Here is a 12,296-nt window from a genome sequence, read left to right as displayed (position 1 = left end):
CTTTTCTCACAGACATGACTGAGCTGTCCAGCTACCTACTCACAAGGCCAATGCTCCCTTTTATGGGCCTCCAGACTCCTTTTCTGACTTCTTTTCCTTCTCCTTACGGCACTTAAACTGGAAAGATGCATTTCTTTCCTCCTTGGGTACCCAGCATATGAGAGTATGAGAGGTGGGCTCCAGTATTCAGCCCTGTAGAGGATAACTGCAGCCAGGCCTTGCAAGTAGAGCTCAGGTCTTGCCTGTGCTCCAGCTTTAGCCACAATGCACTCCTCCAATCTTCAGGACCCTTCATGCTCTGCTAGAGCAGCATGAGGGGCTCTGACACAATCAGAATAAACATTTTGGGGCAAGCTTCTTACCAGTCATGTTCACAATAAAAAATGTTTCTGATAACATAGCTAGTTAAGAATCTGTCCTGTTTCTTCATTCTTGGGCTCAAACATTAAACTAAGCAAGCCAAATACTTATTCTTAGGTAAGTGTGCTTTGTGCTCTATTGTAGGTGAAGGCTCTACTTACAGACGTAAACATGTGAAAGTCTTTCTGTACATTAGATGGGATTTGAAACTATTCACAGACCACCAGCATTTGGGATTGTCACCCAGATGGTTTATTCTTGAATCTCCAGTGTCCTCCTCATTGCTGTTGATATATACATCAGCTGTGAAAGCAGGTTCTCTGCTCAGCCATCTCAGCTGTTTCTCTGATGTGGACAGATATTTCAGAGTTGTGACAGTGAAATCAGACAGTGGTTTTTATACTGGACACCTCTGGTCTGGAGGAAGGTGTTACTGTATTCTCCATTTATATGGAATTATATTGCACTAATTACAGTACACATTTTTAATGACATTTTTCCTGAAGTCTGTTTATGTACATATAGAGTGCAATTTTAGTGGAGTTCCAACTACTGAATGATACTTGGTCTTAGCAATTGTAATAACGTCCAGTTGCTCTTTTTAGTAGTTCAAGGAGTAGCTACAGTTCCTCTTTTGTTTTCTTTCAATATCATGAGATCTTGAAAGATTATCATATCACTGGAAAAAAAATGTCAGCTTGAGTCATTCTCTTTCATTGCTCTGTAGCCCTAACACAGGCAGCACTTGGCAATTCCACTGTCACTATATAACTATCACAGTGAGAATTACATCAGCTTCATGGGTTTTAGCAGAGCATGGATTGTTCGCCAAGGTTCTTGCCAAGACTACACCAGCAAAATATGATAACATCAAATTTTAGCTAGCCCCATGAAACCTGATTTAGCTTCTGCTGAATGCATTTAAATGGTTGTTAGCACTGGACATCCCAAATGTCTACTTTGGAAACATTTTTCTACTGAAATGGAGGGTAAAGAGTTGGAGCTGTGCTTTTCTTTCTTTTTCCTTATTATTCCTGATAATTTAGTATGCATTCAGGTCATTCTTGTCAAACATAGGTTGCATCTGTTTGTCACGTATCCAAGAAAACTGCTTAAAAATCAAGTCTGGATGACAGTATGACAGTTTTCAAGAAATCTGTCCATTCTAGCTGCTGTGCTAAGAAGACAGACATTTTCAGAGCCTGGCAAAATTGTGCTGCCACTAACACACACTTCTCAATAGCAATCTTCATAGAATTGAAGGACATCTCCAGATAACACCCACAGTTTCTGTTTCCCACTGCTTCTAAGATAACTGAGAACAAGTGACCCTGAATCTGTCTGCATTTGCAAAGAAGCCTGAGATTCTTTTTACACTTTCTAGTCCAAAAGATAGAAAAGGTAAATAAATTTGGTTTTGTGAGGACCAAAATGTCAAATTCAGAAACAAACCCCACTATTTTGTTTAATTGATAAATGTGACTGATTACTGATTGGATTTTCAGTAGGTCTTGACACTTAGAATCACAGCATCATTTAGGTTGGAAAAGACCTTTACAATCATTGAGACCAACCATCACTTAACACTATGAAGTCTACCATTAAACCATGTACCCAGGTGCCATGTCCACACATCTCTTCAATATTTGCAGGGATGGCAATTCCACCCGTTCCCTAGAGAGCCTGTTCCAATGCCTAAGCACTCTTTCCATGAAGAAATTCTTCCTGATATCCCATGTAAACTCCTCCTTACAGAGTTATAAAGAGTGATAAGGTCTCTCCTCAAACTCCTCCAGATTTAACAACCTCAGTTTCCTCATATTCCATTCCTCATGTTTTGTTTTCTAGTCCCTTCACCATCTTTGTTGCTCTTCCTTTCATATGTTCTAACAATTCAGTGTCCCTCTTGTAGTGAAGGACCCCAAACTGAACACAATATTCGAGGTGTGGTCTCAACAGTGCTGAGTACTGAGGGACAATCCCTTTCCTAGTCCTGCTGTCACACTCTTTCTATTGCAGCCCAGGATGCACTGGCCTTCTTGGCCACCTTGACACACTGCTGGCTCATATTCAGCAGGCTGTCAGCAAGCATGTTCAGGTCTTTCTTGGCCGGGCAACTTTCCAGCTGCTCTTCCCCAAGCCAATATCTTGTCAGATGCAGGGCTATACTTAGCAGAACTGTGCTGATAAAATATTAGAAAACAGCTTCACAGATGAGTAATTTTAGCTATAGGTATCCTGCAATTAAAACCTGTTAGCACTGTTTCCAGAAAACAAAACTTTGTCAGTACTGTGACCCATGGCTGGCATTTTTAAAGTAGAGGGTTGGCGTATACAATCTAAACATCTTAACACGCATGTATGCCATGTTAGACTTTGGGAGCAAATAAGAATGTGTCTCATGTTCTGTGGAGGCTTCAAGGCAATTTAATATATACTTAATTCACATAGAATAATTGCAAATCTTACTACAATCTGATTTTATGGCACTGAGTAAAGGAAAATCTAACTATTTCTGATTCAGTATCTCAGACACCAATCAACTGCTTAAATACTGCATGAGTCAGAAAACTCAATAAGACCTCACTGAAACAATAAAGCCACATTAGGAGTATCGTGTATGGCTGCAACCAGTCTGTAATTTATTTTAACGCCCAATGAGCAAGAAACATCTTGGAGATAACAGAGGGAAATGAGATAACACATATACCTAAAAGCAGTAATAGCTTCTTTGCTCAACCAAAGATATACACCACTTAGCTGGAGTAAGATTTGGATGCTCTTTACTGCTGTCATGAAAACTGTCTGCTACACAGCATTAACTCACTGGTTTTGGCACTGAAGAAGCAATTGAGATTTTCACAGTACCAGAAGTACCACACATCCCACTCCGATTTCCTTATAAAAAGCCAGCAAACAAAAGACCTTCCTGAATTTTAGCAAGCTTACTAAGTACTTGGAAACCACTGGGAGAAGGATACTCAAAATGCTACAGAAATGTAATGCTGCAAATAGTCATGCATGTTTTACTTTTCAGAAAATAAATATGAAATAAAAAGAACATAATAGATGATAAAGTCACTGTCCTAGACAGTTGTTATCAAAAGTAACCTTCAGTCACTGATTTCAGTGACTATCTTGTCAACACTGAGCTACATTTCAAATTAATTCTGAAAATATCTATTATGACAGTATGCAAAGCAGACTGTGCTTAGTACCAATCATCTTATAGCTATAATTGGTTTGGGTGGCAAAATAGAGTTTCTCATTATGAAATAAAGTCATAGGTTTTTCTATCAGAAAAGGCCATTACAATAATCCAGTCTGATTTCTTTGAATTCTGAGTGAATTTAAGAAGTATTTCTTGCACGGGGCCTGTACCTTACAGTTGAGCTAATTGTAACTATAGGGAAGCACCCACAAGTCTTGATTTAAAGACTTCTGTGACAGTAAACCTATCATATCCTAGATGAAGTGCTGCAGAGTTAGCACAGTTAGTTACCTCAGATTTCAGTTCTCTCCTTTTATTTTTTTTTTATTTCAGCTTCTAGTCAATAGATTCTACTATGACCTTACTGTTAAACTACTCTTTCTGTCCAGAAATTGTAATTAGACACAGTAAAACTTTATTTAAGCATTTTATTTATACGTCAGAGAGGAAAAAGGCATCAATTATTATTATTATTATTATTATTTTTTTGTGGGGGAAGGGGAAATGCATGTATATAATCCTAATATACACAGTCCTGAAGACATCCTTGAGGAGCCAGGGAATCTGGAGCAAGCAGGCAGGGAACATCAGGGCCTTTGGCACAGACAGGGAGAGTAAACACACACATACAGCCCTGGCAATCCCACAGAGACTTCATGACAGTAGATGCCATGATGACAATTTCCTCAAATTCAGAATTCAGTACCTTTAAAATATGTTCTCTAGGCAGCTGTCAGTCTTTGCTCTTTACCCTGTAAGATATTAGCATGCCTTGTGATAACAGAGAGCCTTACTTTCTCAGGTCTCAGCGAATGCCTTCTATTGTTTGTTTTTTTTCTCTTGCTTATCTACTGCTGCTGCTTTTCTTTGGCATGCTCTAAGGAGTTTTTCTCATAGCTTGTAATGCTGTGTTTTTTCAGTGATTTGTTCGCACTTTTGCAACTTCTGTTTTCACCCTGTTCTGGTATTTTCAAGGCCTTTGTTGCTATCCCACATTACACTCCACAATAGATGTCTAGCACCAACCACCAGTTCAAAGAGCAGGTTCTCACAACAGGTTGATTACTAGCCCAACAGGTCAGGATTGAGGCCTTGAGAAGTTGGAATTAGGTTTGCTAGCCATGGCAGTGCTCTTCTTAATAATTCTTGTTTATTCTGTTGCATGGCAGCAAAGGAAGTTACTCTCTCATGCTTAATGGAGGGTCCTCAACCCCCCAGACCAACATAATCTTGACTTCAGTTCTGTTCAGTGGTGTTCAAATAAGGGTAACATATCATAGAATCATGGAGTTGTTAAGGCTGGAAAAGATCATGTAGTCCAAACACTGACCCATCACCACCATGCCCACTAAACTGTGTCCCTCACTGCTATATCTACGCATTTCTTGAACCCCTCCAGGAACAGTAACCCCGCCACTTCCCTGGGCAGCCTGTTCCAACATCTCACCACTTTCTGAGAAGAAACTTTTCCCAGTGTCCAACCTGAGCCTCCCCTTGTGCAACTTAAGGCCATCCCCTCTCATGCTATCATTGTTACCAGGAAGAAGAGGCCGACCCACACCTTGCCACAACCTCCTTTCATGCAGTTGCAGAGAGTGATAAGGTCTCCCCTGAGCCTCCTTTTCTCCAGATTGAGAAATCTCAGTTTCCTCAGCCACTCCCTTGTGCCCCAGACCCTTTTACAGCTTCTCTTCCCTTTGGACATGCTCCAGGGCCTAATCGTAAGATCACTTCAGTCAGCCTGTTTATATTATCACTTGGCACTTCACATTTGATCACCTGAGGATTTCACTAGTATTTATTTTATATACATTTCAGATTATTGCTGAAAATACGACAGAAGTCTGACAGAAGAAACCAAAATGTAGGAGCTAACAACAGTATTTATTACTTTTAAATAGAAAATATTTTTAAGGACATGTATTATATGCGAGCATATTTATATATGTATATATGTGTGGACAACTGTGTTATTGACATATACACATATATGAGGGCTGCTCTGAAAGTAGTGTCTCATATTTTATGATGCTGGGCCATGGTGTCAAAGGTGGACACTGGCAGTATGGCAGCAGAGGCTGAACCTTCCTGCCAGTATTCTGTTACACGCTGTTGCTGTGACAGAAGGCAGCACAGGGGCAGTCTGACAAAATGGTGTCTGACGCAGAAGTGTGTATGAAGTGGTGTGGGACTGAATTTCTACACGTGGAAAAAATAGCAGCTATTGACATTTACTGATGCTTGCTGAAAAGTTTATGGAGCCCTAACGGATCCGCAGGGGTTTCGAGCAAGCCGCACCGCAGTTATTTTCGCCAAGAGACAGTAATGAGAAGGGAAGTGCCTCTCGCCCAAACCGCCCTCCTGCGCTCTCTCACCGCCCTCCAAAGAAACGCCGTCACCGCACGGCTGTTAACGGGTTAACGAGGCGGGGAGGCGGCCCCAGGACGGCGCGGCGGCCCAGGCGCTCCAGGCCCGGCGAGGCGCGGGCGGAGGACGGGGGGCGGGGCCGCGCGGCGCTGCCGGAAGCACGCGGCTCCCGACGGGGTCGAGCTGAGGGCGTCCGGCGGGCGCGGGCCTGCGGGAACCCATGGAGGGCTCCGAGGATGAGGAGGCGGAGGTCGGCGGGCCGCTGCAGCGGCTCGTCAAGCGGCAGCGCAGGGAGAAGCGTGAGCTGCAAGGTGAGACGGGCCGGGTTCGCTCGGGCAGCTTGTGGGGCGGCCGGCAGCGAGAGAGGCCGAAGGGAAGGCGGCGGTGGGAGCTTAGCGTTAGCGTGCGTCCGCTGGGCGGGCGTTGTGCTGCTTTGCTTTGTTGTGGAGGGAGGTGCTCTGCTGCCCACAGAAGCTGGGGATGCCCCATCCCTGGAGGCATTCAAGGCCAGTTGGGTGAGGCCCTGGGCAGCCAGATTTGCTGCTAGCAGCCCTGCACACAGCAGCGGAGTCCTTGAATTACTCCTTGAATCCATTCTGCTTTATCTAGTAGTAATATAGTGTGCTACAGGTATCATGATTTCATCTGTTGAGAAAATACACGTGATTTAAATTGTGATAAGTGCAGTGCACAGCCTGATAACTACACTGTTACAGCATACTGATATCTTGAGATACATCATTTTTTTTCTTTACGGCTCGCAGTCCTTTAGGCCACGACTGTGGAGCTGATGTAACATTTTATCACACTACTTCTTCATCAACAGCAAAAATTCAAGGCATGAAAAATGCTGTTCCCAAGAATGACAAAAAGAGGCGAAAACAGCTGGCTGAAGAAGTCACCAAACTAGAGGCAGAACTTGAACAGAAGCACAAGGAGGAATTAAAGCAGCTGACAGAAGCTATGCCTGAGCAGAATAAGGTATATTCCTTAACTTCAGTTGAAGTTGTGGAGATACAATTTGTGTTGGGACTTAACTTTTTTAGAAATTATAATTAAGTAATGTGTAACTTTTTTAAAGCATTTCTACTTTTCCTTGCAGTAACTCTTGCAGTCTTTGGAAAGATCCAGCTGCTATGTTGATTAAGCAAACATTGCTGGAAGGAACATTTAGTTATATTCTTGCTGGCTGTATTTGGTTTTGCTCAAAAGGCTAACTTAATAGCTCAGTCTTAACAAATAATATGTATTCTTATAGATCTTGTGTTGCCATTGTAATTATCTTAAGTAGCAGGTTACTTGAATATTGGACTGGCAGTATGCAATTGAAAGATGCATTCTGATTTGGTTTTGCAGTTCTGGCAGTGGTGTAGGTGACATTCTTTTTTTGCAAATACATCTTCTGTGTTCATGAGAGTTTTGACTGAAGTGATACTGCTAGGCCACGTTGGCAGTATAGCTACTTATTTGAATGTTTCCAGTGTGCTGTGTGGTGGCAAAACACTTAATTTTTAACAGGGACTTAGTATTGTTCCAATTTAACTGCAGGAAATACTGACGAGTAAACTATATACGAGCATTTAATTGAATAACATACAGAAATTAACCTATGTTTTAGCAATCACTAAATAAAGTGACTGAAACTCCCATTGCAAAGAATTTACTTCCCATGGATTTAATTCTACGTATCCAGTACTGAAAGGAACCCTTATGTCTATCATGTGCTTGAGTTTAGTTTCTACAGGCAGGCCTGTCCATGCACCTTCTTGGGTCTAAGTGGCAGTACAGCTTGAAGCTTAATTGGCGCAGCACTGGAGGTGTGTTTATCGGTGACTGATGCTATGATCCGTGCTTATCCATCTCAAGTGATTTCCTACCTGTGTGTCTTCTTATGTAAATCTTGTAAAGAAGCGAACAAAAAGCTGTCTCTGCAGTGCTTTCTGGACCCAAATTTTTTCTGACTTCTAACTTAAGGAGGAAGTAAGCATGTTGGCTGTTTGTTTGGAAACATGAGTGGAAAAGATTTGTGAATGACTTCCTGGGAAACAGTCTTGACTAAGAAAAATCTGTTGAGAATCCTTTTGAAACATGTTTGCAGTTGCAGGCACTATGACCCTATACAAATCTTACGTAGTAGTCTTTAATCAGATTCTTAAGCAGGTGATTAATTCAAAGGTGTTAAACATAATGCTTCTTAGGTTAGTTTCAGTGGTTTGTTTTAGCCAGTGAGTTGTCACAATACTAGCTAAAGTTCCTGTGGCAATCAGAGATTTCCCTGAGAGGATTTTGGTTTGAGGTATATGGGTTTTTTCATTTCTCAACTTCTCTATTCAGCCCAAAACTACACCTGTACTTTCCAGGGTGACAGGTGGTTCATACAGTAATGAGATTTCTAAGACAGAATGCCAAAGCTAATGTCAATTCTCTGTCTCTTCCAAGTACTTATCTTTGTTATGAAAGGTGGAGCCTTCTGCTTTAACTAGCACAGAACTTGGTAATAGCTCTCTGGCTACTTCATCTTAACACATCAGTGAGTAAGGACTCACAGCCATTTATAATCTGAGATTAGAGGAAGAAGGTACTCAGGCTGGGATGTGAAATGCTTGTCTATCAGCTTTGAGAGGGTTTGTGCTATGCTGATCTCTGTGTAAAAGCATAGTAAATATGCATTGTGACTACCTTGAAACAGCTTAAAATTGTTTCAGGAGATGCTCATCTCAGTTATTTATACTAATAGAAACTTTTAACACTTTTTTTTCTTTTTTCTTTTCAGATAAATTCTATAGTGGATGGGGTTGCAAATTGTGAGCTTGAGGGACGGGAGCAGCAGATTCAGCATCCTCGAATATCAAAAGCACAGAAGAGACGGGTATGATATAACATTTTACAAATACTTGAGTAAGTTCTTTTCATTTAAAATGAACTCTAGTAACTGGTAATGATTTTACCTGGCTAATTCAGTATTGATTTTGTACCTACTGGGTGTCTTGACAATTTGTCAAGTTGCTACGTAGTCATATTTAAGCATTTATAAAGTAGTTGCACTATTTTACATTCAGCAATGAGCTGGAAGTCTGAATAGATCAGGATAGAATACAGAAAAAAATATATATATCATTTGTAAGAATTTCATTGGAAAATAAATAATTCACTAATAAAGAAATGAAATAATGTAGGATATGTGGAACAAATGAAAGTAGTAGAACATCACAGATTTAACAGAAGAACTTTAATGTTGAAGTTCTTGTAAATGTTACAGTTTGAGGATTTATTGGTCATTTAGCATTTCCTAAAACTTGGGTTTAGGAGTTTTCTGAGACTTAGTAGTACTGATTCAGGAGAATGTTTCACGAACGTACTGAGGAAACATTTCAAGAATTAGAGACTGCTGGTGAATGAAGAGCAGTACAGACAGCTTCTGAATTTTAATATTTGATACAATTTGTGTTTACAATTTAAGGAGAAAAAAGCTGCCTTGGAGAAAGAAAGAGAAGAAAGGATAGCTGAAGCTGAGATAGAAAATTTAACAGGAGCGAGGCATCTTGAAAGTCAGAAACTTGCCTCCTTATTGGCAGCAAGGGACTTGGAGATTAAACAGATTCCTTCAGATGGCCATTGCATGTACAGAGCTATTGAAGATCAGCTCAAGGATTGCCAGAATTCCTGGACTGTTGCAACTCTGAGAAATCAAACAGCAAAGTATATTCAGAGTCACTTTGATGACTTCCTGCCATTTCTTACAAACCCCAATACTGGAGACATGTATAGCAAAGGTAAGAGCTGTGATGAAAAAGATTTTAGAAAACATAATTTCTGAGAACTCTTGCCTACAGTTACAGCTGAGCTGTAACTAACTCATATATTTGTACCTGAACATCATTAGTTTATTGGTTCTGCTGTGTTCTAAGTGCTATAGAGGATAACAAGTGTCTGACTTGGAATTTAAAAAGCAACATTTGAACTACATACAGTTACAAGATATCAAAAACATATATGACATCAAACTAACATTAGAATTGAGCGTAATACTTGCTTTCATATTCTATTCTTGACTCTCAAATCAGCACTTCTTGAAGCGCACGGATGGAGGTTCATGCTTTTTGCTACTAACAGTTCCTTGAATAAGAAGTTGAAAATATAACTTCATTTTCCTCCGTGCTTGTTCTTGTTCCTGTCTCCAGTCTTCATTTTTCTTTATAAAACAGTTACACTTTGGGTTTTTTTTTTTGCCTCTTTTCTTTCCCTTTTGCTCTTTTCATTGAGTGTTTGGGCAGGTTGTAGCTGTTCATTACTTTTCCTCAGTTGCTCTCAAAAGAGAGAACTACTAACAGCTGACTTTGTTCACTCCCCACAGAGGAATTTGAAAAATACTGTGATGATATAGCAAATACAGCTGCGTGGGGTGGTCAACTGGAAGTAAGTATTAGATTTGCTCACTTCAGAACTTTGCAAATTATCAGTGTATCTTCATAAAAGTGCTTCTTAAGAAATAATACTTGTAGGAATAACGAAACATGATTTTCTTTTGGGGTTATAATTTTCCCCGTGTCAGCTTTTCTGATGGGCTCCTGATGTTCTATCTGACAACATAAAAGGTAAAAAAAATCAGTAATTTAAAATATTGTTAGAAAGATTGATAGTAGGGTTACGGGAAGACTCTGTCGTAAGGGGAGGAAAGCATTTTCTTGTGCAGACTGGTTGTAGGTGGACAGTTGGACTAGATGATCTTGAAGGTCTTTTCCAACCTTGGTGTTCTATGATTCTATGGTAACAAAGCTGACTGCAGTGGAGCAATGTTGGATTTTTGTAGTAAACTTTGAGGTTGAGAAAATATGTTCTAGTTTATGCCCTTATTTTTTTTCTGCTCTCAGGAGTAGCTATTACTGTAGCTGGCACAATGTTGTCTGTTTTTATCAAGACAACAAATAACTGAAGGCAATTCGTTTTCAATTATAGTTGAAATAGTTGAAGCTACTTTGCTTTTTAATAAAGTTTAGTTTCTAAGAAATTAGAAATGCTATAACTAAACTCATATTTGCTAAAACTAAATAGCATGTTTGCTTCCCACTTGGATTTAATGCATTAGTAAATTGGTTTTTTTGCCTTACAGCTAAGGGCTTTGTCGCACATTCTGCAAACACCTATTGAGGTAGTGCAGATGGATTCCCCCTCTATCATCGTTGGTGAAGAATATTCAGGCAAACCAATAATACTTGTGCAAGTATCTCATCTAATCCATTCTTAAAATTCTTACTGACTTAAATAAAACTAATTTTTTTTTAATTCAAAGCATATGTCAATCTGTGTCAGAAAGCCACCAGCATTAAAAACTGCCTTTAATAATACTCTTTTAATACTCTTTATTAATACTCCTTTTTTTTTTTAATGACCATTTATTTTTCTGTGCAAAAACTTGAACTTATTTAAACTGTCTTTCCGTGTTGTTGTTGTTTGGCATGCAGTATTCTAGTTAAACTAACTATTTATTTTTAACTTTTTTCAGGTATATGAGACATGCTTATGGATTAGGAGAACATTACAATTCTGTAAAACTTCTAACAGATGTGGCTACAGAAAATGGCAGCTAGTACTAAAAAAAGAAATCCATGTTATCATCAGTTGCATCTTGATATGTTGTGCTTCAGACGGTCCTCAGATGGACAAGAAAATCAAACAACCTGGAATGGACAAAAAAAAAAAAGAGGCTCTGCTGGGAACCATAAACAGCTCTTGATTTGGAGCACAGAAACAAAAAATTCCAAACAGCAGTATTTTGAACTTGTTGGTATTAATCATGTTTAGAAAATCTCTAAAATGCTGACTGCGTAGGTCAGGTTGTTTTTCAGCATCCCATGCCACAGTGACAATTCTCAGCAGCAAATGGTTAATATGCAATATACTAAAGAATTAAAGTTACTAGAAACATTTGTGTTACCTTATTTCTTGAAGGTTTTCATGATCACAGAAGAGTTGAGGACTTTATTATAATAGATTTGTTTGACTGATGGAGTATCCTTTGCTGTATTTTAGTTCCATCAGAATCTAGTTTTCATACTATAGTAGGGATCCCCTTTATCTGGGCACGGCAGTGCTTGACTGAAGGAATCACAAAAAGTGTCTTAACATTTTACAGACTTTTATCAAGTCATTTTTTGTTGTTTTTTATACCAAGATCTGAGGATTTCACTTTTATTTTGCAGTAGGAATACTTGATGCTGTTCCTAGTACTGAAACTCTTAGGTAGAAAACTGTTGATGACTGTGCATCCTAACACAGATGTGAATCAGCTGTGCTGTTTATATGTGTGTTTTGATGGTACAGAAATCTTACAAACAGGTCCTCAATTTCCTTAGTTCAG

General features: G+C 39.6%; 1 protein-coding gene across 1 annotated transcript; it reads left to right on the top strand.

Annotated features, from left to right (window-relative positions):
- The first annotated feature begins 6,099 nt into the window (after positions 1 to 6,099).
- Positions 6,100 to 11,763, top strand: OTUD6B (OTU deubiquitinase 6B). Its single transcript, XM_065752813.1, has 7 exons — positions 6,100 to 6,249; positions 6,765 to 6,919; positions 8,712 to 8,807; positions 9,399 to 9,711; positions 10,293 to 10,354; positions 11,049 to 11,155; positions 11,442 to 11,763. Exons 1-7 carry the CDS (start codon positions 6,159 to 6,161, stop codon positions 11,524 to 11,526), a joined length of 909 nt encoding a protein of 302 aa, XP_065608885.1. The 5' UTR covers positions 6,100 to 6,158; the 3' UTR covers positions 11,527 to 11,763.
- The last annotated feature ends 533 nt before the right edge of the window (positions 11,764 to 12,296 follow it).

The sequence above is a fragment of the Cyrtonyx montezumae genome, unplaced genomic scaffold (assembly GCF_038088225.1).
Source record: "Cyrtonyx montezumae isolate F1298 unplaced genomic scaffold, pur_monq_1.0 scaffold_8, whole genome shotgun sequence".
NCBI classification, from domain to species: Eukaryota; Metazoa; Chordata; class Aves; order Galliformes; family Odontophoridae; genus Cyrtonyx; species Cyrtonyx montezumae.
The sequence above is the reverse complement of the archived record's forward strand: the minus strand, read 5'-3'. Positions and strand labels throughout refer to the sequence as shown.